General features: G+C 46.2%; 1 protein-coding gene across 1 annotated transcript in view; it reads left to right on the top strand.

Moving 5' to 3' along the window:
* LOC134965585 (nicotinamide N-methyltransferase-like) overlaps positions 1-24,689 on the top strand; it is a 92,870-nt gene extending 68,181 nt beyond the window's left edge. Inside the window, exons 4-5 of the mRNA XM_063941940.1 lie at positions 7,760-7,967; positions 22,905-24,689. Of these exons, the coding sequence (XP_063798010.1) occupies positions 7,760-7,967; positions 22,905-23,346 (650 nt within the window). The 3' untranslated portion in view covers positions 23,347-24,689. The remainder of the gene's footprint in view (positions 1-7,759; positions 7,968-22,904) is intronic.
* The last annotated feature ends 353 nt before the right edge of the window (positions 24,690-25,042 follow it).

The raw sequence follows: 25,042 nt of genomic DNA, 5'->3' as shown, positions 1-25,042 counted from the left end.
CATTAAAATGAATTATAATCAATTCCTCCGCGGAGACATTGACCAGCAGCAATTGCCTCCACAAAGTACACAGGGAGCTGAGATGGTGGATTCCAGTGGGGACGAATTGATAATCTGTGAGGAGGGGGATGTACACGGTGATATATCGGAGGGTGAAGATGAGGTGGACATCTTGCCTCTGTAGAGCCAGTTTGTGCAAGGAGAGATTAATTGCTTCTTTTTTGGGGGGGGTCCAAACCAACCCGTCATATCAGTCACAGTCGTGTGGCAGACCCTGTCACTGAAATGATGGGTTGGTTAAAGTGTGCATGTCCTGTTTTGTTTATACAACATAAGGGTGGGTGGGAGGGCCCAAGGACAATTCCATCTTGCACCTCTTTTTTCTTTTCTTTTTCTTTGCATCATGTGCTGATTGGGGAGGGTTTTTTGGAAGGGACATCCTGCGTGACACTGCAGTGCCACTCCTAGATGGGCCCGGTGTTTGTGTCGGCCACTAGGGTCGCTAATCTTACTCACACAGCTACCTCATTGCGCCTCTTTTTTTCTTTGCGTCATGTGCTGTTTGGGGAGGGTTTTTTGGAAGGGCCATCCTGCGTGACACTGCAGTGCCACTCCTAGATGGGCCCGGTGTTTGTGTCGGCCACTAGGGTCGCTAATCTTACTCACACAGCTACCTCATTGCGCCTCTTTTTTTCTTTGCGTCATGTGCTGTTTGGGGAGGGTTTTTTGGAAGGGCCATCCTGCGTGACACTGCAGTGACACTCCTAGATGGGCCCGGTGTTTGTGTCGGCCACTAGGGTCGCTAATCTTACTCACACAGCTACCTCATTGCGCCTCTTTTTTTCTTTGCGTCATGTGCTGTTTGGGGAGGGTTTTTTGGAAGGGACATCCTGCGTGACACTGCAGTGCCACTCCTAGATGGGCCCGGTGTTTGTGTCGGCCACTAGGGTCGCTTATCTTACTCACACAGCGACCTCGGTGCAAATTTTAGGACTAAAAATAATATTGTGAGGTGTGAGGTATTCAGAATAGACTGAAAATGAGTGTAAATTATGGTTTTTGAGGTTATTAATACTTTGGGATCAAAATGACCCCCAAATTCTATGATTTAAGCTGTTTTTTAGTGTTTTTTGAAAAAAACACCCGAATCCAAAACACACCCGAATCCGACAAAAAAAATTCGGTGAGGTTTTGCCAAAACGCGTTCGAACCCAAAACACGGCCGCGGAACCGAACCCAAAACCAAAACACAAAACCCGAAAAATTTCAGGCGCTCATCTCTAATTATAGCACACTGGATGAGCCAAAATTCACATTGTAGCACACTGAATGAGCAGACATTCACATTATAGCACACTGAATGAGCCGAAATTCACATTATAGCACACTGGATGAGCCAAAATTCACATTATAGGACACTGAATGAGCCGAAATTCACATTAATGCACACGGTACGAGCCAAAATTCACATTAAAGCACACTGAATGAGCCGAAATTCACATTATAGCCCACTGAATGAACCGAAATTCACATTGTAGCACACTGGATGAGCCGAAATTCACATTGTAGCACACTGAATGAGCCGAAATTCACATTATAGCACACTGAATGATCCGAAATTCACATTATAGCACACTAAATGAGCCGAAATTCATATTATAGCACACTGAATGAGCCAAAACTCACATTGTAGCAAAAGGAATGAGCCGAAATTCACATTATAGCACACTGAGTGAGATGAAATTGTGACAGCAGGGACAGCCAGAGTGACGACAGGGACAGCCAGAGTGACGACAGGGACAGCCAGAGACGACAGGTAGAGACGACAGGGAGAGTGTAACGACAGTGACAGCAGGGAGAGAGAGAGTGACAGTAGGGACAGGGACGGTAACGACAGGGAGAGAGGTGACAGCAGGGGAGCATTACCTCATTTGTTGCTGGTGGCTGGCAGCGGTGAGCTGCTGGCGGCGGAGAGCGGCGGGCGGCTGGCAGCGGTGAGCGGTGGCCGGGTGCGAGCTAGTACAGCGCTCTACACAGCCGCTGGCCGACGCGCAGGGACGGGGAGCACTTCCCTTGCCTCCTGCTGCACTTTCAGTTCCTCATTTCCGGGTCAGTGGAAGAAGTGGCGGTATACTATACCGCCGTATACCACCCCACTTTGACCACTGTATATGTGTATATATATATATATATATATAAAACACAGGGTAGAGTGATGCTGTGTGACATTAAGGCAGGTCCACACGCCGGTCGCTGCTCACACTCCTGGCTGCACAGGGACAGGGAGAGCAGACGCCGGACTTTGCCAGGGAATGATTGTGCGGTGATACCAGCATGTAACCCGCCGCCACTGCCCGCAGCTCCCTGGCTGCATTGCGCTGCTACTCATTGTTCTCCGCCTGGCTGACATCCGAGGCGGGGACATGCGCATGGAAGGGGGTGTGCCGGTGCGGGAAGCAGCTCAAGCAATGGATCCGCGTGTAGTTGGTGACATATATCTTCGCCCCGGCCCCCGGGTGAAGGTCCGTTCTCCTCCTCTGGCTGCAGCAGCTCCGTGGCCTCTTTGAAGGGTTTCAGGACCCATTGGAGAAAGCAGGTCTTTTACGTGGTCATCGGGATAGGACGGAGGGGGAGCAGGGCCGGTGTAAGGGTGTTCGGCACCCCACTGCAAGCAATAAATTTGCGCCCTCCCACCCATACATAATAAAGGGACCGTGCATGCCAAAGGCTCGCGCCACAGAAAAGGAGTGTGAACTCACAAGGAAGGGAGACGTGGCCACACAACAGAACCCCCAAGTCAAATTACGCCACACATTTAGACAATCTTATTCACATTACACTGCACATAGTGCTCCTGATTCATATTACACCACATAGTAATGTCCCTTATTCATGTTACGACGCACAGTAGTGCCCCATATTCACGTTATGTCACAGTAATGTCCTTTAGCAGTACCCCTTGTACATGTCACGCAACACAGTAGTGCCCCTTATACACAATGCCCACAAAAGTAGTGCCCCTTACACATAAGTCACACAGTAGTAGTGTCATACATAATGCCCATAGTAGTAGTGTCCCTTACACATAACGCTCACAGTAGTATTGCCCCACATAATGTCCACAGCAGTAGTGCCCCTTACATATATGTCCACAGGAGGGGAGGGGAGGAGAGAGAGGGGGGAGTGTGGTCCTTATGCTGGGCATACACGGGCAGATAAAATGATTGTCAGGCATTTTATCTGACCCTGCTGATATCTGGCACATACACTGTGAGATCTCTCACAGTGGATGTCATGTGATATCTGTGATCTATCCCCCAGCAAGGATACATTTCCCATGTGAATGAACAGGGGAAATATCCACCGGTCGGCCACAGTAGGGCATACACTGCCAATTCGGCCGATCAGACACTTAGAAAATATTGCATCAGAGGGACATGCTGGATGATCCAGCATGCTTGACCGATCAATATTTTTGGTTGCAATTATCTAATAATTCTAGCGTGTATGCCCAGCATTACACGGGAGAGCAGTGTCGGGTAGTCTGGCGACTGAAGAGCTGCTTCACGCTGCCAATGCGGCTGCCATCATACAGGTACAGGCAGCGGGGAGGAGTGGGAGGAGATAGGAGGGAGGAAGGGAGCCGACGCTACACGCTTCCGGTGCGGCTGCCATCATACAGGTACAGGCAGCGGGGAGGAGTGGGAGGAGATAGGAGGGAGGAAGGGAGTCGACGCTACACGCTTCCGGTGCGGCTGCCATCATACAGGTGCAGGCAGCGGGGAGGAGTGGGAGGAGAGAGGAGGGAGTGAGGAAGCTGCTGCTTCACGGTTCCGGTGCGGCTGCCATCATACAGGTGCAGGCAGCGGGGAGGAGTGGGAGGAGAGAGGAGGGAGGAAGGGAGCCGACGCTGCACGCTTCCGGTGCGGCTGCCATCATACAGGTGCAGGCAGCGGGGAAGAGAGAGGAGGGAGGAAGGGAGCCGACGCTGCACGCTTCCGGTGAGGCTGCCATCATACAGGTGCAGGCAGCGGGGAGGAGTGGGAGGAGAGAGGAGGGAGGAAGGGAGCCGACGCTACACGCTTCCGGTGCGGCTGCCATCATACAGGTGCAGGGAGTGGGGAGGGGTTGGAGGAGAGAGGAGGGAGGGAATAGCTGACGCTACATGCTGCCGGCGTGGCTGCCATTATTCAGGTGCAGGTAGTGGGAAGGAGGGGGGAGGAGAGAGGAGGGAGCTGACGCTAGAAGAGCTGTTTCACACTGCCGGTGCCACTGCAATCATACAGTTTGACATAGCAGAGTGGGTAGAGCGCATATCCAGCCATGCGCCTCCCCGCTTTGTATACTCTGCTGAGTGGGTAGTGTTGGCTCCAAATACACCCTAAAACCTAAAAACCCAAAATTTAATGTACACATCAGTGATAATAGTAAAATAACATATCCAACTACAAGTTGTATTAATAGACAACCCACACACACACACACACACACACACACACACACACACACACACACACCACACACACACACACACACACACACACACACCATACACACACACACACACAACACACACACACACACACACACACACACACACACCATATACTTGCTCAGCTGGAAGAAGAAGGCTCTTTGGTTTCTGAGTCTGCACTCTCAGAAGGATGGAACTTGGAAGCAGCCCATGGGTGGAGGAGAGGAGGAGGAAGGTACTTGGGGAGGAGAGGGATCAGTGATAGTGACATGGAGGGAGTGGAGCCTCCAGGAGAGGAGGCTAGCGATAGGTTAACGGAGGGAAGGGGTGGAGCCTCGCTGGGAAGGGGCGGAGTCTCACGGGAGAAGGGGCGTGGCCTCGGTAAAACAGACAGTGTGACTGACATCGGGACACTGACTGTAAGCACAGCCTGAATGACACAGCTGCAACACGGACCGGGGTCTCTGTGAGAGCGGTGTCTGGGCAGTGTGTTCCCTCTGTAGGCTCTGCTTAAACTGCACAGTGTCAATGTTTCTACAGCCGCTGCCCCCTGCTACTATTGGCTGGAAACATCAGTGGGCGGCCCTCCCGCCTCCCTAGTCAGTGCCGAGGAGGACCTGCGTCTTAGTTATGCTGCCGGCGCCGTTGCCAGTATCACACTGTCAGGGCTGTAACACACACTCCGGTTTTTCCCGGATGGCAAAAAGCCGGACAAACTTTGTCCGGCTTTTTGCCATCCGGGAGAAACCGGCAGTGTCTGTCACACAGGACGGCTTTGAGCCGTGTGTGATGCTGTGCGCATGCGCAGCATCAGACACGGCTTCAGAAAAAAACGTTGTGTGTGAAAGCTCCCCTTCACACACATGGTTTACTGGCTCCAAAGACGGCCCGGCGGCCGCCCGGCCGCCGGACCTTCCAGTGGTGAGACCCGGCTGCAACCCGGCAGCCGGGCAGGGGCCGTGCAGTGTGAAGGGACCCTAGCCCTCACACTGTTTACTACAATGCCGGCACGGGAAAAAGCCGTCCGGCTTTTTCCCGGCCGGCAAAACCCGGGTAGTGTGTTTCAGCACTCAGTATCACAGATGCAGCGGCAGCCGGCGACAGCAGTAATGTACCACAGCAGAGCAGGGAGAGCGCCTCCCCAGGTCAGCTGAGCGGGTAGCGCCGGGCCTGGGGGGGAGTGAGGAGGAACGCGGTCACTTTTTTTTTTTTTTTAATATAGTTACAGTCAGTGCCGCCCTTCCAGCGCTGCCGCCCATAGGCAGATGCCTAAAGCTGCCTAGTGGTGGCGCCGGCCCTGCGCTCATCACTAGTAAATATACCTCTTAGTGCCTGTCTTGAATCAGGGATGCTGCAATTGTTTGATTTCCTGCACATGCTCTGCTGTATTCAGCATCTGATCTCCAGCAAGAATTATCTCCTGCCCCTGTTCTCAGCCAGTGTTCATTTCACACCAAGCACCTGCCTTTCTTTCAAGTACCACAAGCTTTCAGACTTCCTGAAAGCATACCATTTGTTATAGGTGTCTGGTCTCCAGTGACGTGCGGTGGGGTGAGGCAGGGGAGGCAGAGCCTTTCCTGTCATACTGACATTTGCACCAGAGTTTTGACTGTATACAGTATATGAAAAATACAAAGAATATGTTAGAAATATCTTCTTTGCATTATTCTAATCCTTTTATAATCCTTTTAACAGTCAAAACTCTGGAGTAAAAAGTCTATGGCAGGGGAGGCAGTGCCCTCGCCTGCCTACCTTCTCTGTACATCTCTGATCAAAACTCCCCAGATTTCACGGAGTTTATACCTCTGCATCGGTGTATAATATCCAGATGCACCCTTTGGCTCATATATTGTGTGTAAATCTGGCTCTGGTGCTAGCCAGTGCCTCCTGAGCCATTTAGCTCACCGCACGTCCCTGCTGATCTGATAGCTGAGTTTCAGGTTCCAATTTCAGTTCTGCTTATCAGCGTGCTGGTTCCAGGTCTGTTCCTGTTTATAGGGTACAGGGTATCGGTCTTGAGTTACTAATTTCTGTTTCCAGTTCTAAGTTTTAAATTCTCCAGTTTAAGCTTATTAGGTTCTGAGTCTCTATTGTTCATGTGCTTCTGAGTTCCCAGTGAAAGGTTTCAGCTCCATGTTCCTGGGTTCAGGTATTGGGATTGAGTTTTCTATGATCAATTCCTGGTGCTGTACTCCTGCTGCCTGTACTGCTTTGGTGCTGGTGGTCCATACATGAACAGACATCATATCAATCTGCCCAGTTTCAATCCAGCTTCAACTGGACCCAAGGGTGTCAACATGGATAAATATTAAAAAACAAACAAAAAAAACAGACATTTATGATAATATGGAATTTTGAGCTACAAATTGTTTTTTTTTTAATAAGTAAGAAAATGAGAAATTACACTTCAACAAGTCAATTGAAATAAGTATAGAAATGAAAACATTCCCCTGCATTGTCAATATCATGCCATACACGTACAGTGGGAATGCTATTTCACCATGTTCCAGGTTCTTTTAAAACATTTTTCATGACTTTTAAATTCCACAAACAGAGTTCTAATTAAGTTTTTATTGCTAGTTTCTTAAAAAAAATAACAGTTTTAAAAATGCAAGAAAAATAAATCAGATTTGCAGGAGTAAGCATTGCTACTTAGCCTTTGGACACTTACAAAACTACTAACACAGCATGGGCTATGACCAGTGGCGTCGGAACATGGAGGGCAAGGGGTCACCATGCCCCCCCAAACATGAGAGAGGCGCAGGCGCTGGGGAGGGGGGACGCTTACCTCCAGATCCCCTGCTGAGTTGCCTACTTCAAAAGTCTGCCATCGGCGCCGCAGTGTGCTGCCCCCTGTCCGGTCCCAGCCAGTTCTTCACCACTGATGCATTACTTGGAGGAGGCGGGGATCTCCCAGCCGGTCCAGCATGGCCACGCCTCCTCCCAGTAATGCATCCCTGTAGAGTGAAGAGCCGACCAGGATAAGACATGTGGCAGCAGGATGTGGTGCTGGCAGCAGCCTTTTTACAGTAGGAGTCCCCGCTGGGGGTTGAATCAGGGGGGAGCACCAAAATGGTTAGTTTACTTTGCCACCCACCCACAAAACATTCCTGCACCCCTGCCTGTGACCATGACAAGGCTTATAGCACTGTTCTTCTGAGCGTTTTTCTTAGCCTAAAAGGTCTTCAACAAACTAGCCCCATGCATGCTCAAAGGAGAAGCGGCATTGTTGGAGATTTCATTCCATGGCAATACTGTGATGTTCTTTTTGTTTTATTTTTGCAGGTAACATTAAAGGAGGAATCTTAATTGACTTTTCCACTGGACCTTCCCTTTCCCATCTGTTCCCAATATGTGAAGATTTCCATGACATCACTCTTCTAGAAACAAATGATTTCTGCATTAAGGAACTGGAGAGCTGGATAAATAAAGAAGAGGAAGCTTTCGATTGGTGTCATTTAGCTGAATTTCATCCAGAACTGGAAGGCTACAGGTATAGTAATATTGGTTACAGTATAGGTCACACTTCTGAATTGGCTTCTCTGCAGCTCATAAATAGGGTTAATAAACACCCTAAAGGCGTATGCTTTGGAGTGTGAACCAGGTACTCAAACCTCTTACCATTCTTAACCTTAAATTATAACCACTTAACTTTAAACATAGAAAAATCTGAGCAGGAAGTTGCGGAAGGGGCGGGGGGAGCACCAGGGCAAGGCTCTGCAGGGACATTTCCATCAGAGTTGAGTGTGCTCCCCACATTCTCATTTCCACCCTTACTGTTCCCATGAGACCAGAACATTTCCAATGTGATCGCAATAATGTTATCCAAAATGTTCTCCCTTCCATTGGTTACCTGCAAATGTTTTCTTACCATGTGTTTTTTTCCTCTCTTCCACCCCTTTGTGTGCTATTCCTGTAATGAGTACCTTCATGATTGCACACTCTGCCAGTGTGACCTATGCAGTACACCCCAGATGGTGGCCTTGGATGGTTCCTCTGCGGGCAGGATGTTCTTTGTGTGGTTCTTTCCATACAGGGTATATCATACTACTACTACTACTACTACTACTACTACTACGACTACACAAGTGTCAGATTACCATGCACTGGGCCCTTGTATGGCTCACCTTCCATAGTGTAACCTTCTATGTGCGCCCAACATGGCTGCCTTATCTGGTACGCTTTTGTAAGGGATGAAAAATACATGGACCTGGTGGTTTTGTTGGATCCCTACTCTGAGCATTAGGATGCTACAAACACCCCATTTTGTGTCATCTCTTCTAGGGGTGGTCTTTTCCACCCAGGGTAATCCTACGCAGTGCGCCCAAGATAGCTGACTCACCTGGTTCCTTGTGTGCGTGGACTACACAACCCTTGGAAGTTATTACCCAAAATGGTCACATCAATTCTGCACTATGCTTATTGTGTGCTAAAGGTTTTCTTTTTATGTCTGTATGGCTTGTCTAATTCTGTATTACTTAAATATTCTGTATTATGTGCATTGTTCTTGGTGTAGGTAAAGCACTTTGGGTCTTTTTGGAGAAAGAGCGCTATATAAATAAAATTATTATTATTATTATTATTATTATTATAACTTAAGTAAAGAGCCAAACCCAATATTTGCCATAAAAATTAAGCCAGATTTATTTTGACAGAAAAAATAAAAAACAAATTATGGGGAGAGGGTGAGAAACAGCAATAAATACAAAAATCCGATCACCCAACATTTTTTGGAGAACAACCATTTTATGGTGCACCTATCCAGTAGAACAGTTAAGCCTGTCCAGAGCTGACAGTTCACCAAACTAAGGCAGTGCACATCCAACAAACCTTTTGAAACTACTACATTTACATACCTCCCAGGAGGGACAAAATGCTCTGTTTCTGGACATCCCTCTTAATCTGTGATTGCCATCACCTATGGTGAAACACCTTTCTTATTGATTAATTAGTGTCATGAGCCACCGCTGTGGCTCATTCCTGTTTGCATTCTATTTATGTGTTTTATGTTATATTTCTGTTTGCATGCCAGGTTTTCTCATGTACTTGTTTAGAGTACTGTTGCGGGTCATCTTTGGTGAGTCTGTGTAACTGCAGCCTGTCTCCTGTATATGTGGCCTGTGCAGCCTCACCTGTCAAATAATTAGGCCATTATGTGGTGAGTCTGTGTAACTGCAGCCTGTCTCCTTTATGTGTGGCCTGTGCTGTCTCACCTGTCAGTTATTTAGGCCATTATTTTGTGTCTGGCTTCCAGCCATCCTGATTTGGGTGTGCTTCCTTTATTACTCAGCCCACCTTTCACCTGACGCTGGTGATAGATACATGTTCCTGTTTGTACCTGTGTCCAGGCCCTGTCCTATGGTGGAATCTTGAACCTGTCAGCTCCAGAGAGATCCTGTCTGTTTGTGTTGTACCCGTGACCTGGAGACCCTACTCAATTGATAACCTGACCAGATCCAACCAGCCTTGTATTCAGGTTTTGCAAAGCAGTGTGTGGAGTTTCCACACAGACACTGTCTTGCTTATATTTCTATATTATAACATCACTCATATATTCCGTGTTTTAGCTTTCAACACTCTGTGCCTTGGTTCCTATGTTTGGATTTTGGCGGCTGCACCACATATAAACTGTTCATGGGCCCTCATTCTGAGTTGTTCGCTCGCTAGCTGCTTTTAGCAGCCGTGCAAAAGCTAAGCCGCCACCCTCTGGGAGTGTATTTTAGCTTAGCAGAAGTGCGAACGAAAGGATTGCAGAGCGGCTACAAAATTATTTTGTGCAGTGTCAAAGTAGCTCCAGACCTACTCAGCGCTAGCGATCAATTCAGACTGTTCAGTTCCTGTTTTGATGACACGAACACGCCCTGCGTTCGGACAGCCACGCCTGCGTTTCCCCAACCATGCCTGCGTTTTTATCTGGCACGCCTGCGTTTTTCCACACACTCCCTGAAAACGGTCAGTTGACACCCAGAAACGCCCACTTCCTATCAATCACTCTGCGGCCAGCAACTGAAATGCATCGCTAGACCTTGTGTGAAACTACATTGTTCGTTGTAATAGTACGACGCGCGTGCGCATTGCGGCACATACACATGCGCAGAAGTGCCTTTTTGTGCCTGATCGCTGCGCTGCAAACGAAATCTGCTAGCGAAAAACTTGGAATGACCCCCATTGTCCTTTCTGTATTCTTGCCCATTGGTAGTCACTCTAGTCTTAGTTAGCTTCCCCATTATTCCCTCGCAGTCTCAGTTGGTGCCTTGTTACCTCGTAAGACCTGGGGGCATCGGAGTCTGGGCAGACCTAATTCGCCCATTCAAACGCAGCTGCTAAAGGAGAAGACTAGCTCTGCAGGCACCAACCGACCACTGGGGGGAGTAACAGAGTCAGGGGTTAGAGTATGCATTGCTGCGGTCATTCATAACTGGCCGCAGCTTCATTCGTGAGTACTGGAACTCCTCAGCTGCCACCCACTCCCCAGAGTTCCAGATACTCAGTTCGTAACAATTAGTTCAACACAGGTGATGGTAATCATAGATTAAGAGGGAATTCCAGTAACAGAACATTTTGGGGTCAATTCAATTTGCCAACAGTTGAATAGCGCCGGGAACTAATTCCCGGCGCTATTCAACTGTCGCCAAATTGAATTGACCCCTTTGTCACTCCTGGAAAGGGTCAGGTTGGGAGGTATAGATCCTATAGGTTGTAAGATTGCGAGCAGGGCCTTCCTACCTCTATGACTGCTTGTTATTATTACCCAGTTTAGTTTTATCATTGTGTACAATTGTAAAGTGCAACGGAATTTGCTGCGCTATATAAGAAACCATTCCTCACCGCAAGCCAAACCACAGCCGGACACACCCAGCACTGAAACCAGACAAAACATAATGTAAACAATCAGGATAACAATGGGATATGATGAAGCGACAGCGGATTTGCACCAATCGGTCAATGCTTTTCCGGCCTTACAGCATGCAGGGGTCCTTCCATATAACCCCGCCTCCTTGCACAGGCAAATCAGTTTTTTGTTTGGTGCGGCAGGAGCCGGACCATGGTCAGAGGGCTGCTGGTTTTTAGCAGCCCTAAGCTATCTTATTTTATTTTTATAGTCTTACTATTTTTTCAAGTGATCTTTCTAAACAGCGTCTTATATGTACCTTAGAAAGAGACGCTCAGACAACTCTCCACCGGGTCGCGACAACACTTACCCACGAGTACAGTGCTGTTTCGTCGGGCATCTGTGTTGGATATACCAGCAGGTCCAGCAGACTTTACCAGGCTGTGGCCGGAGCACGGGGAGAAAATAAGGCTTAATAATGGAATACGGACACAGCCGCACTGTTTTGGGAGGAGACTACCAAACAGTCGCTGACATGGCTGCCACCACGGGTGCACCAGTGCTAGGCCTTAGGGATCAGAGGCTCCAGGAATAGTATGAGGCCACGATCTTTAGGGTTGATGTCAGCAATGGGGAGTCAGATGCTCTCCTAGTCGCCCCTCTGCCCAGTTCATGACCAGTTTCCTCTGAGTCTCCCGCCATGAACTGTTTCCCGCTTCCGTCTCAGATGCTGTACATGAAGTTGCAGCATAGGCGGCTGTGTGACTGGTGCGTCGGTGTTCACTGAGCGTCTGTGTTCACAATAGGTTCGTGGAGCGGCAGTGTACACTAGTAGAGTCTGGATCCACTCAGCATTTGCTAATGTATTGATCGGTCCTGGAAGCGAGGGGAGTCTCCCTGTATCCCACTCTACTGATTCCGGGTAATACAGCACTGTCTCTATCTACCCTTTTGAGTACGAATAGTTAGATAAGTGCCTATTGTAGCATACATAGTAACATAGTATTTGAGGTTGAATAGAGGCAAATTGCCCATCGTGTTCAACCTGTTTTAAGTTGTGATGATTCTACATACTTGCTAAATAATGTTTTATGACTATTTAGCTACTATAACTCATGTTACCCCCGGATTAACCACGTTGATATTTTAAGTATTATAACCTTGGATAGCTTTTTCATTCAGAAATGTATCCATTCCTTTTTTAAATCCAATTACAGAGTCCGCCATTACCACCTTCCCTGGCAGGGAATTCCACATCCTGATTGCCCTAACAGTGAAGAACCCTTTCCTCCGTTGCGTTCGGAACTTTCTCTCCACCAGTCGCAGCGAGTGCCCACGTGTCCTAAACTGTGTTCTTTTAATAAATAATTCCTCTGATAACTCTTTGTGATGTCCCTTTACATATTTGAAGATATTAATAATATCTCCTCTTTTACACTCGCATGAAAATCCCGGGATATTGCACGTGAACGCGCATCATCCCGGGATTTCTGTCAGTGTAAAAGGGTACAGGGACAATTTCCCGGGTCGAACATCCCGGGATTTCATCCCAGGTCTAAAGCAGGGTTGGTCCCGGGACCGTCCCGGGAAGCTGGGTAGTGTGAAAGGGTCAGTCCCAGGATTCACTATCCCGGGACTGTTAAAAGGACTCGGATTGGAGCTTTCTTGGGCTCAGAAAAGCTGATGTCATCTTTTCTGAGCCCAAGGCCATTTCTAATGACATACTAATGCATTTGCAGGGATATCCCGGGATCAGTGTAAATGGGGCTGTCCCGGGTCGATCCCAGGTCTTAGTGCAGTGTGAAAGGGGTCAGTCCCGGGAATGCATCCCGGGATGCATCCCGGGAAGCATCCCGGGAGTGACCCGGGAGTGCGAGTGTAAAAGGTGCCTCTTTTCTAGTGTATACATATTCAGCCTAGTAAGTCTTTCCTTATAGTCCAGTCCTTATAGGCCTTTAATCAATTTAGTAGCTCGCCTTTGAACACTTTCGAGTTTACTGATGTCTTTTTTATACAATGGTGCCCAAAACTGAACACAATATTCCAGGTGCGGATGTACCAATGCCTTATACAGCAGGATGATTACATCCGAGTCCCTTGTCTCAATTCCTCTTTTTATGCACACTAGCACCTTACTTGCCCTCTTTACTGTGTTTTGACATTGTGTACGGTTATTAAGCCTATTATCAATGAATACCCCCAAATCTTTTTCCAACTCTGTTTCCCCTAGGCGTTCCCCATTTAATATGTAGGATGCAAGTTTGTTTTTAGTCCCAAAATTCATAACCTTGCATTTGTCTGTATTGAATCTCATTTTCCATTTAGACGCCCAGGGGTATATTTACTAAGGTCCCGATTTTACCCGATTTGCTGTTTTTTCTTCAAAGTGTCATCTCGGGAATTGACTAAACTAAAATCTCGGCAGTGATGAGGGCATTCGTATTTTTTTGGAAGTCAAAGAAAAAAAAATACGAATGAATACACCATCGGTCAAATACACCTGTTATTTCATACAACTCGGTAATTTACTAAAAATTCTATTTCACAAACACTGCCTGCAATAGCCAAACACTGCCGTGAAAAAATACAAATCGTAAAAAAAAGCAGTTTTAAAACAGACCTGCTTTTTTTTACCATGTTCTGATAGTCATGCACGGATCCATGAGATCCGTGCATGTTTATCGGTGGCAAGGGGTGGGAAAGTGTTAAAAATCTAGAAAAAAAATGTGTGGGGTCCCTCCTCCTGAGCAAAACCAGCCTCGGGCTCTTTGAGCCGGTCCTGGTTGAAATAATATGGGGAAAAAATTGACAGGGGTTCCCCCATATTTGATCAACCAGCACCGGGCTCTGCACCTGGTCCTGGTGCCAAAAATACAGGTGACAAAAAGCGTAGGGGTCCCCCGTATTTTTAACACCAGCACCGGGCTCCACTAGTCAGAGAGATAATGCCACAGCCGGGGGACACTTTTATATAGGTCCCTGCGGCCCTGGCATTAAATCACTAACTAGTCACCCCTGGCCGGGGTACCCTGGAGGAGTGGGGACCCCTTAAATCAAGGGGTCCCCCCCTCCAGCCACTCAAGGGCCAGGTGTGAAGCCCGAGGCTGTCCCCCCATCCAAGGGCGGCGGATGGGGGGCTGATAGCCAAGTGTAAAAAAAAAGAATATTGTTTTTTGTAGCAGTACTACAAGTCCCAGCAAGCCTCCCCAGCAAGCTGGTACTTGGAGAACCACAAGTACCAGCATGCGGTGGAAAAACGTGCCCGCTGGTACCTGTAGTACTACTACAAAAAAATACCCAACAAAACACAGAACACACACACCGTGATAGTAAAACTTTATTACATACATGCACACCTACATACATACATACTTACCTATGTTCACACGAGGGTCGGTCCACTTCTCCATGTAGAATCCTCGGGGTACCTGTGAATAAAATTATACTCACACAATCCAGTGTAGATCGGTCCTCTTCTACTTGTAATCCACGTACTTGGCAAAAAAACAAACCGAAAAACCCGAACCACGCACTGAAAGGGGCCCCATGTTTACACATGGGACCCCTTTCCCCGACTGCCGGGACCCCCCGTGACTCCTATCAAAGAGGGTCCCTTCAGCCAATCAGGGAGCGCCACGTCGTGGCACTCTCCTGATTGGCTGTGCGCTCCTGAGCTGTCAGTCAGGCTGCGCACGGCAGAGATACAATGTAGCGCATAGGCGCTCCATTGTATCCAATGGTGGGAACTTTGCGTTCAGCAGTTAACCGCAAGTAACCTCAACCGCTGACAGCAAAGTTCCCACCATTGGATACAATGGAGCGCCTATGCGCTACATTGTAGTCCTGCGTTTACTGCCCTTGGGAATAAAGTTATGAATATTGCTATCCAGCAACCCTTTTAAAACATCCCACATCCCAGTGTTCTTGTTACTAAACAGAACCTCCCACTCTATGTCGTTAAGTGCACATCTAAGCATACTGAAATTATCCTTCCTAAAGTTAAACGTTTTGGTGGAACCCCTGTAGCTATGTTTCCTGAAACTGATGTTGAATGTGATCATATAGTGATCACTGTTACCCAAAGTCTCCCCAACTTTAGTGTTTGATATAATGTCCACATTATTAGTAATTACTAGATCCAGGGTAGTTTTACCCCTAGTTGGGTCCTCAACTAATTGAGACAAGTAGTGATCACTAAACATATTTAAGAACCCGCTGCCCCTCGCTTTAGCACATGAATCATTACTCCAGTTTATATCCGGGTAATTAAAATCCCCAATGACAAGGATGTCGCCCAATCCCGCAGCCGTTTTGATTTGCTGCAATAGTTGTTCTTCTCATGTATGCTAATATCCGTCTGTTTGTAGCATGTGCCTATGACTAGTTTTTTTGCATCAATTCCCCCACTTGAGATTTCAACCCATAGTGACTCCACGTTATCACCAGTCTCCTCATAGATAACCTCCTTTAGGTATGGTTTAAGTGATGGTTTAACATAAAGACATACACCTCCTCCTCTTTTGTTAGCCCTGTCCCTCCTAAAAAGAGAATACCCCTCCAAGTTAGCAACCCAGTCGTGAGAGTCGTCCCACCATGTTTCCGTAATACCTATAATGTCATACTCAGCCTTTGATGCTAACAATTCCAATTCCCCCATTTTACCTGCTAGACTTCTTGCGTTTGCAAGCATACATTTTAGTTTATCGGTTCCTTTATTTGTTTGTTTTCCTAAAGATATCCCATCCTGGTTAACTAGTGCATCCGTAGAGTTAATGATACAGACTGTCCTTCTCGCTCCCTCTCCAACCCCACCGTACTTAGTATTGCCCACCTTACTTTTCTCTTTGGTCAACCCAATGTTCCCATCTAAAATCACCGCCCTGACATAAGTATTTTCCCTTAAGTCCCGTACAACATTTTCTATAGGCTGTAATGATGACACATAATTGTTATTATTTAATGCTTTAGCAATACCTTTCTTAACACCCTTAATATTGCATATGAGTCTTTATACATTTACTGTTTCTTTTGCAACTGCGTCTGAAGACGTTAGATCTGTTTAAACATGATGCAGTAATATGTTCTTCAACATACTTAAAATGTAGTTGTAGTTGATGATATGCTCATATTGCTTGTTATACTAATGTGTAACGTGACTGACTGCTAAAGTGTGATTGCTATATTACTATATTTTACTGTTACTATATTACTATATTTCTGTCAGTTTGTTTATTCTGATCCTCAATGCTGGTGCATGGGTGGGGTCGGATTGTATATCACTTCAAGCAGTTTAAAGTGATTACAGTCACAAATTGTGTAGTACACTGTGCAAGTGTTGATCATTTGTCATGTCTAAGAGTGGCAAAGGTGAGGAAGGTACACTCACAGCAACACCAACACTCATATCATGTTTGTCTTGCAAAGCTGTGTTATCCTCTCAAGATCTGGTTCAGGATGGTTTGTGTGCAAATTGTTTTAGCTTTCACCAGGGGACTGTTTAAAAAGGGAGGTGGCTCCTAAAATAGATACGCATGTAATTCGATTACTGTGAAAATCTACAATACCTTTGCCTTCAACATCATAAAATGATGTCACAGATAAGAGAGTGGATGGTTTTCTAAAAACCATATTTTTCTGTCTGGGGCAGTCATAAGGCCAGCCATGGCTTCAGCTTGGATGGCAAAAGCAGTGGCTGCCTGGGCTGATGCATTGGAGGGGGATTTTTCAATAGCTTCTAGAGAGCAAAAATTCCATATAGCTCATATAAAACAGGCTTCAATGTTCTTGGAAGAAGCAGCATTGGATATGGGTAGTATTGCCTCCAGGGCATCAGCTTCAACAATAGCTGCTCGCAGAGCAGTTTGGCTACGAATGTGGAAAGCTGATTCAGAATCTTAGAAGGTTTTGGAAACGTTGCCCTTTTCTGGAGATATTTTTTTTGTAAAGAATTGACAGATATTCTGGAGTCAGAAACAGACTCCAAGAAGGTCAAGTTTCCTTCCACATACAATTTCAAACCTAAATTTCCGGCGTTTCATCCCTTTCGGTCTCAAGGAAAAACTAAAGGAAAAAGCGATGGCAAGCAGCCCCAATACAACAAGTCTGGTAAGACTAAAAAAGCAGTAGGCTACCAGAGGACCGGTTGGGAAAACAGACAATAAACCATCAGCCTGATGGTGCGGGCCTCCACCTGGGGGACCCCAGGGTGAGGGGCCGACTTCTTCAGTTTGCACAGATCTGGCAGCAGTCTGCAACAGATGCCTGGGTGCAGGAAGCGGTATCTCTAGGTTTTGCATTTGCCTTCAAGAAGCACCGTCCTCCAAGGTTTTTTTGTACCAGCCCGCCTCGGGTAGAGACAAAGGCCAGGGCTTTGTTAGAGGCAGTTCAGAAGCTGCTTCACTCAGGAGTAGTCATTCCAGTTTCTCCTGCACAACGAGGACAGGGTTTTTACTCCAACCTGTTTTTAGTTCAGAAGGACATTATGCCTTGGATACCTTTGCCTCTCATGATGCTGAACTTGGGCGAAGGATTCTCAAGAGCGTCCCCACCACTAAATTTCCAGGGGCAGAGAAAGCTGGGCAAAAGGGTGCACATCATAGTGCTGCCCTGTGATCTAGCCTGCCTGAGCTGGCGAGATTATCACAGGGCTCACTCTGGTATTTTTTCTACTTTTTTTTTAGTAAATTCGGGCCAGATCGCATTTCCTATTATAAGTATGGGGAATGCAATCTAAGTTACTAAAAAAAATAATAATCACAATTAAAGGGTTTAGAGCAGTTTTTCATGAAAACTGCTGCAAATGCCTTTTAACGCATTTCAATAATACTAAAATAATGTGAAAAGGGTGTGAAAACAGAAAACACCCCTTTTCACATTATTTTAGTAAAAATAATGTTAATAAATGGGCCCCTTAATTTCAAACAAGTAAAATATTTTCAATAAAAATCCAGATACCAGGTGTGCAATGAAAATAAAGCCAGATTTATTATGACAGAAAAAAACAAAAAATGAAGCAGAGTGCATGAGAAAGGAATGGCGTCTTATGTACTGTAGCAAATGTCTTTTAGGAGAGTGTTGCAGTACCCATGCAGTGCGATCAGCATTTCCAAAGTAAAGCTGTGTATGTAACAGTCTGGGATTCAGTGGCTGGCTGGCACATTTTAGCCAGGGGGGCACGCACAAAGCACTGGCCCATGAGTGGCAGCCCATCCTTAAAGTACCTTGGGAGTACCTAATTTTCAACCATCAGGTGGTACTCCCTGTTCTGGTAACACCATCCCTAGAAATGTAACCAGAACAAAATAAAAAATAAAAAAAGATTCCATGTAATAAAAAAAAATGTGTTGTTGACAGCACTTCTGACATGCTTGACAACCACCCATCCTATTCTCTATGTTTTAAATAAAGCACACCCATTCATCCTATAAAATACTTACAGTACCTCCCCAGTATATTACATGATTATACCTGCTACAGTATATACTAGATGTAACTCACAGTGACAGCTGTAGCGATAAACGATGTCCCTGTAAAGACTCCTCCTGAAAATCTGACACTGCAAATGTGCACTGTGTCACTTTCTGGAGCCGGATGGAGGCCTGTAGGGGAGGGATCATAAACTCCCCCTCCTGCGAGAATGCCTCCATACGTATAAAGCAGTTTAGACCATCTGAGGGTAGTGTGAACCAGTGGGACTAAACTTTGCTTTTTGGGGTTTGGTACATAGGGGTAAGACTGTAGTCTCCTTTGACAGTAATGGGGACTGAGGTCTGCTGGTGGAGATAGCCTTTTGAAGGAGATCTCTGAAATCTCCTGGATTGTATTGAATTGTCACATACGGCGATACATACATGATGGGTTAAATCCAGGCGGTCAGAATTCTGTGATAATCTGAGGAGTGCAACCTGAGCTCCATACCGGAGAGGTTGTGCTGTGCATATACAGTATAATATATATATATATATATATATATATATATATATATATATCTATATATCTATATATCTATCTATATATATATATATATATATATACATACAGTGGTCGAAATGGAAAAATAGGGGCGGGCTTCAAGGGGATGGGGCATAGCCACAGTATAGTACCAGTTTACATTTAATCACACAGTAATGTCCGATAGTCACATTAAACCACACAGTAGTACCCCTTATACACATTATGCCAGGTAGAGCTCCCTATACAACACAGGACAAACAAAAACACAGGAAAAACAACTGATTCTTGCACTTTACATTATTTGTCATTTCTGCTCTTTATGTAATGCCCCTTACACACTATGCCACACCGTAATGCCTATTCCACATTATTCCACACACCGTAATGCCCATTCCTTATTATTTCGCACACAGTAATGCCCATTCCACACTACTCCACACATCGTAATGCCCATTCCGCATTATTCCACACACCATAATGCCCAATCGACATTATTCCACACACCATAATGCCCATTACACATTATTCCACACACCATAATGCCCATTACACATTATGCCACACACTGTAATGCCCATTACAAGTTATGCCACACATTATGCCATACACTGTAATGCCCATTCCACATTATGCCACATACAGTTATGCCCATTCCACATTATGCCACACACTGTAATACCCATTACACATTAAGCCACACATTATGCCATACACTGTAATACCCATTACACATTATGCCATATACTGTACAGTTATACCCTTGACACCATTTTATGCTCCACACACAATAATTTCCCTTACAAATTACGCCCACAGTAAGGCCCTTACAATTATTTTTAAATTACCTGCTTATTGCCAGGGGTCTCATGCTCAGTGCCAGGGGTCTAATGCTCGTTGCCAATGGTTTCATGCTCGTTTCCTTCGGTTTCATGTTCGTTGCCAGGGGACTTAAACTCATTGCCAATGGTTTCATACCCTGGGTTCACACACACGTGTAAAAAGGGACTCTACCTGTGTAAAAGGGGGACTCTACCTGCCTAATGTGTAAAAGGGGACTCTACATGCAGTACTGTGTAAAAGGGAGCATTGCCTGGCGTACTGTGTAAAAGGGAGCTATGTTGCCATGCCACTTTCCCATGAATCCACACCCCTATATTTTTCCACGCCTGAGGTGCGCATTGGCCCTGTTTTATATTTGGTGGTGGTGGTGGCTCTGTCTTATCTTTTGGCTTCCTGCTACATACCTACTTGAATACCTATATACCAACTTCCTTCCTTTTAGGATTTTGATTTTAAAGAATTTAATGGAACTGCACTGCTAAGAAAAACTATGTTTAGTGATAATTGCAGAAAATAAATTGTCACTGTGTCAGGACACCACAGTGGTTCTACTTAGCTCAGTGAGACCCTGTGATCTACAGTACTGCATATAGGTGGTCATTCCGAGTTGTTCGCTCGGTAATTTTCTTCGCATCGCAGCGATTTTCCGCTAATTGCGCATGCGCAATGTTCGCACTGCGACTGCGCCAAGTAAATTTGCTATGAAGATTGGTATTTTACTCACGGCATTACAAGGTTTTTTCTTCGTTCTGGTGATCGTAATGTGATTGACAGGAATTGGATGTTTCTGGGCGGAAACTGGCCGTTTTATGGGAGTGTTTGAAAAAACGCTACCATTTCTGGGAAAAACGCGGGAGTGGCTGGAGAAACGGGGGAGTGTCTGGGCGAACGCTGGGTGTGTTTGTGACGTCAAACCAGGAACGACAAGCACTGAACTGATCGCACTGGAAGAGTAAGTCTCGAGCTACTCAGAAACTGCACAGAGAAGTCTTTTCGCAATATTGCTAATCTTTCGTTCGCAATTTTGATAAGCTAAGATTCACTCCCAGTAGGCGGCGGCTTAGCGTGTGCTAAGCTGCTATAAGCAGCTTGCGAGCGAACAACTCGGAATGACCACCACAGAGCACTGTTCACTGCTTGTATCCTACACCTCTCCCAACATACAGTCACTGACTGGTTGTCTGTATTCTCTGCTCAAGCTTCACTCCATGCTGAGATTCTGCTGTATATTCAAGTTTCTGCTAAATAAACCACTCCACTGGTTAAGTACTAGGCTGCTCAATGACATCAGGGCATCCACTGGTGTGTACATATCCTCTGCCATGCCAACAGTGGCGGCTCCAGATGTGATACTGAAGCGCAGTCCGAAAGTCATATCGGGGAGCCCAACCAACTCAAATGCTGCCAAACATCGCCGGCCAGTTGGTGTGGCTTCCCTATTTGAATTCCGGACAGCACCACCTCTGAAGCCGCCACTGCGTACCACCACCAGTACTACACACACATTCCAACATAGAGATAACAGGTACACCTGACACAGCGGGAGCTTCACAGGCGCAGCTGACACAGCTGAGCTGACCTTCCATTGTGAGCAGCACTTAGGTGCTATCCATCACACCGGTCAGGACAGTATATATTTAAGTATTGAAGTATTTAATGTTGTTCTTATTCTAAATACATTTCTTTATACTGTGCTTACAGGTGTACTGCTCTGAAAATGACTTACTACAGTACTCGTGGCTGGGTGTGGATTATTGGGGCGACGACAGTAACTAGGTCGACAGTCATTAGGTCGACCACTATTGGTCGACAGTGACAAGGTTGGCACCTGAAATAGGTCGACACGGTCATTATGCTGACGTGGAAAGGGTCGACATGGAAAAAAGTCGACGTTTCTTTTTAAAAACAAAATTGTGTCATTTCGCTTTGCTCGCCATGCTTCGGGGAAGGTGCTTAGCTCCGCTACCGCTGCGCTCTGCACAGGTCACTATTCCAAATCGTAGTCCACGTGGATCGTAAGGTATGAAAAAGTAAAAAAAAAAGTGAAAAACGACTTTTTCATGTGTTGACCTTTGCCAAGTCGACCTAGTGACCATGTCGACCTAATGACCATGTCAACCAATAGTTGTCGACCTAATGAGTGTCGACCTGAGCGTTGTCGGCCTAAAGACCAGATACCGTAAAACTGGCACATGCACAGGTCAATTGCTGATATATGAAGACTTGCTGTTGCAATAGACAGATGCTGCAGCTAATGGGTGTGGAACACTTAGGGGGGTATTCAATTAGTGCCGATTTTTCGACCAGTCAAAAAAACTGCACTTTTCGCTCATTTTTAGGTCAAATTTACATTCTACCTACGCAATGCCCGTGTCGTTTTTTCGACTGGTCGAAAAATCCGGCACTATCAAAAACCATGTGTATCGGGCAGATATAACATGTGCAGAGAGAGTGAGATTTGGGTGGGCAATTTTGTTCCTGTGCAGGGTAAATACTGGCTGCTCTATTTTTACACTGCAATTTAGATTTCAGTTTGAATACACCCAACCCAAATCTAACTCTCTCTGCACATGTTACATCTGCCCCCCCCCCGCCCCCCTTTACCCCTGCAGTGCACATGGTTTTGCCCAACTGCTAACAAATTTCCTGCTACGATCAACCCATTCCTATTAGGCCCATAGTTTCTGGGGTGTTAGGCTCTTCAAACATTTTCAGTAACTTAGTTAATGACATGAGCATAAACATTTATAGAAAGAACCTTGCATTTTCAAGTCCTTTAAATCTATTATTCATTATCTTTTTCAGTGAAAAGTGGATGGAAAAAGAAGAATCTCTAAGAAGAAATATTAAACATATTGTGAAATGTGATCTCGACAAAGAGAACCCCGCCGATCCCTTTGTCCTAGAGAAAGCCGATTGTCTGATAACTGTGTATATATTACACCATATTAGCGAAGATAAAGACTCTTATCGCAAGAACCTGATAAAATTGTCTTCCATGATAAAAGTGGGTGGTCATCTGATTATAGTTGGGGGATTTAATGCAACATTTTTCTCAATTGGTCAGCACAAGTACCATGCCTTAAACATTGATGAAGACTATGTAAGAAAGGTTATAGCAGATGTGGGCTTTACCATTGAACATCTTCAGACATTAGAGAGCAAATTATGTCATGATGATGTAACGTATGACCACCTTTATGTCCTTACAGCACGTAAAGTGAAGGAAGTTAAGTTAAACGAGTGACAGGGGTGGAAAAATGAATGCAGACTGAGGCCAAAAGAAAGCACCAATAGGAGTAATCAGTTCTATTTTTTCTTTTCTTTTTTTTGGGGACTGACCACTCAGAAAGGGACGCTAGATGCTAATATGGGTAGAAAAAAATTCAGCTAGGAGTGAACTATTGTGTGCTAAAATGATTCTAATAATTTTTCATCCTGTAAATTTCCTCTGCCATTGCACAGAGATATAGGGGGTAATACAGAGTTGTTAGCAAACCTGTTAGGCGCGGCGGTCCGTGACGCCGCTCCGACTGTTGCTGAGCGACGTCACGGTCGCCGCACCTCCCTCTTCCCCCGCCCGGCGCCTAGCAACGCCTGGACACCGTGCGTGCTGTAGCCGCCGGGTCCCTGGCAACGCTAGGACGCCGGGCGTCCACAGCCGCCAGGTCCATGGCAACGGGGACGCCACTGGCGGACCGCATTCCCCGTTGCCAGATACTGATTTCTTTTGATTAGTTGCTCGTGCAGCAGGGCAGCTGCACGACAACTATCAATTAGGGTCTGGGGGCTGGTCTTGCTGGCTCCAGTGTCATTGGTCAGTGGGGCCTTTTTATTGGAATCAAGCACATTGCAGCCTCGCCGGTGATAGCTTCCTGTATGCTGTTCCTGCCCTGCAGAGTTATTGTGTCCAGCGTGCTGTTATCTGGTCGATCCTGCTTCCTGTATTCCTGAGTCCTGGAGTTCAGAAGCCGGTCCTGGGAATCTCTCCAGTTCTCTACTCGAGTGTACCTGTAAACAGTCATCTTGGGGTTCTCGCTCGTTGGGGTTCTCTCCCGGTTTGGTGAGTAACGGCTTCTGCCGTGTCTTGCGGCCTAGGTCGCTGAGTCCTTGTGTTTATTTTGCACTGGTGTTTTTGCGGAGGTTTTCGCTCTCACTGTCCTCCCCGGTACACAACGGTGTCGTGTTGGGTGTGGACAGTGGTACCTTTGTTGTTCTTTTTCTTTGGCGGCGTGCCCCACATATATTTAGTTTTAGGTTTCTTAGTAACCCCTAGCTCTCTGTTTGGTTTAGTTAGAGGTCCCCTTGTTGTCATCCCGTCTCGGTTCACGCCTTGTCTCACACTAAGACCTGGGGGCATCGGAGTTGGGCAGACCTAATCTGCCCTTCAAACGCGGCTGCCGTGGGCCCAAGCAACCATAGTCTCGCAGGCGTGAACTGACCACGCAGGTGAAACAACGGAGGTAGGTTGCTAGGGGTTACCATCACACCTGGCCATTATTTCAGCGTCACATTCTGGTGCTTTGGAGTTGCTACACTACACCTTTGTTCAGAGCACCAAGAACGTAACAAAACCAAAAAAGTTACCAATTGGGCAAAACCATGCTGCACTGCAAGTGGGGCAGATGTAACATGTGCAGAGAGCGTTAGATTTGAGTGTGGTGTGTTCAAACTGAAATCTACATTGCAGTGTAAAAATAAAGAAGTCAGTATTTACCCTGCACAGAAACAATATAACTGACCCAAATCTAACTCTTTCTGCACATGTTACATCTGCCCCACCTGCAGTGCAACATGGTTTTGCCAAATTGGTAACTTTTTTTGGTTTGCTAACAACTTTAAATAACCCCCATAATTCCACCATCGCTATATTAAGCATATCCTCCTGCACAGTTTCATGTAATCATTAGATTTTATGGTATTAATAAGCATCCATAAGAACG

Source organism: Pseudophryne corroboree, chromosome 10 (assembly GCF_028390025.1).
Source record: "Pseudophryne corroboree isolate aPseCor3 chromosome 10, aPseCor3.hap2, whole genome shotgun sequence".
NCBI classification, from domain to species: domain Eukaryota; kingdom Metazoa; phylum Chordata; class Amphibia; order Anura; family Myobatrachidae; genus Pseudophryne; species Pseudophryne corroboree.
Note: the sequence above shows the minus strand (reverse complement) of the source record. Positions and strands in the feature narration are given on the sequence as shown.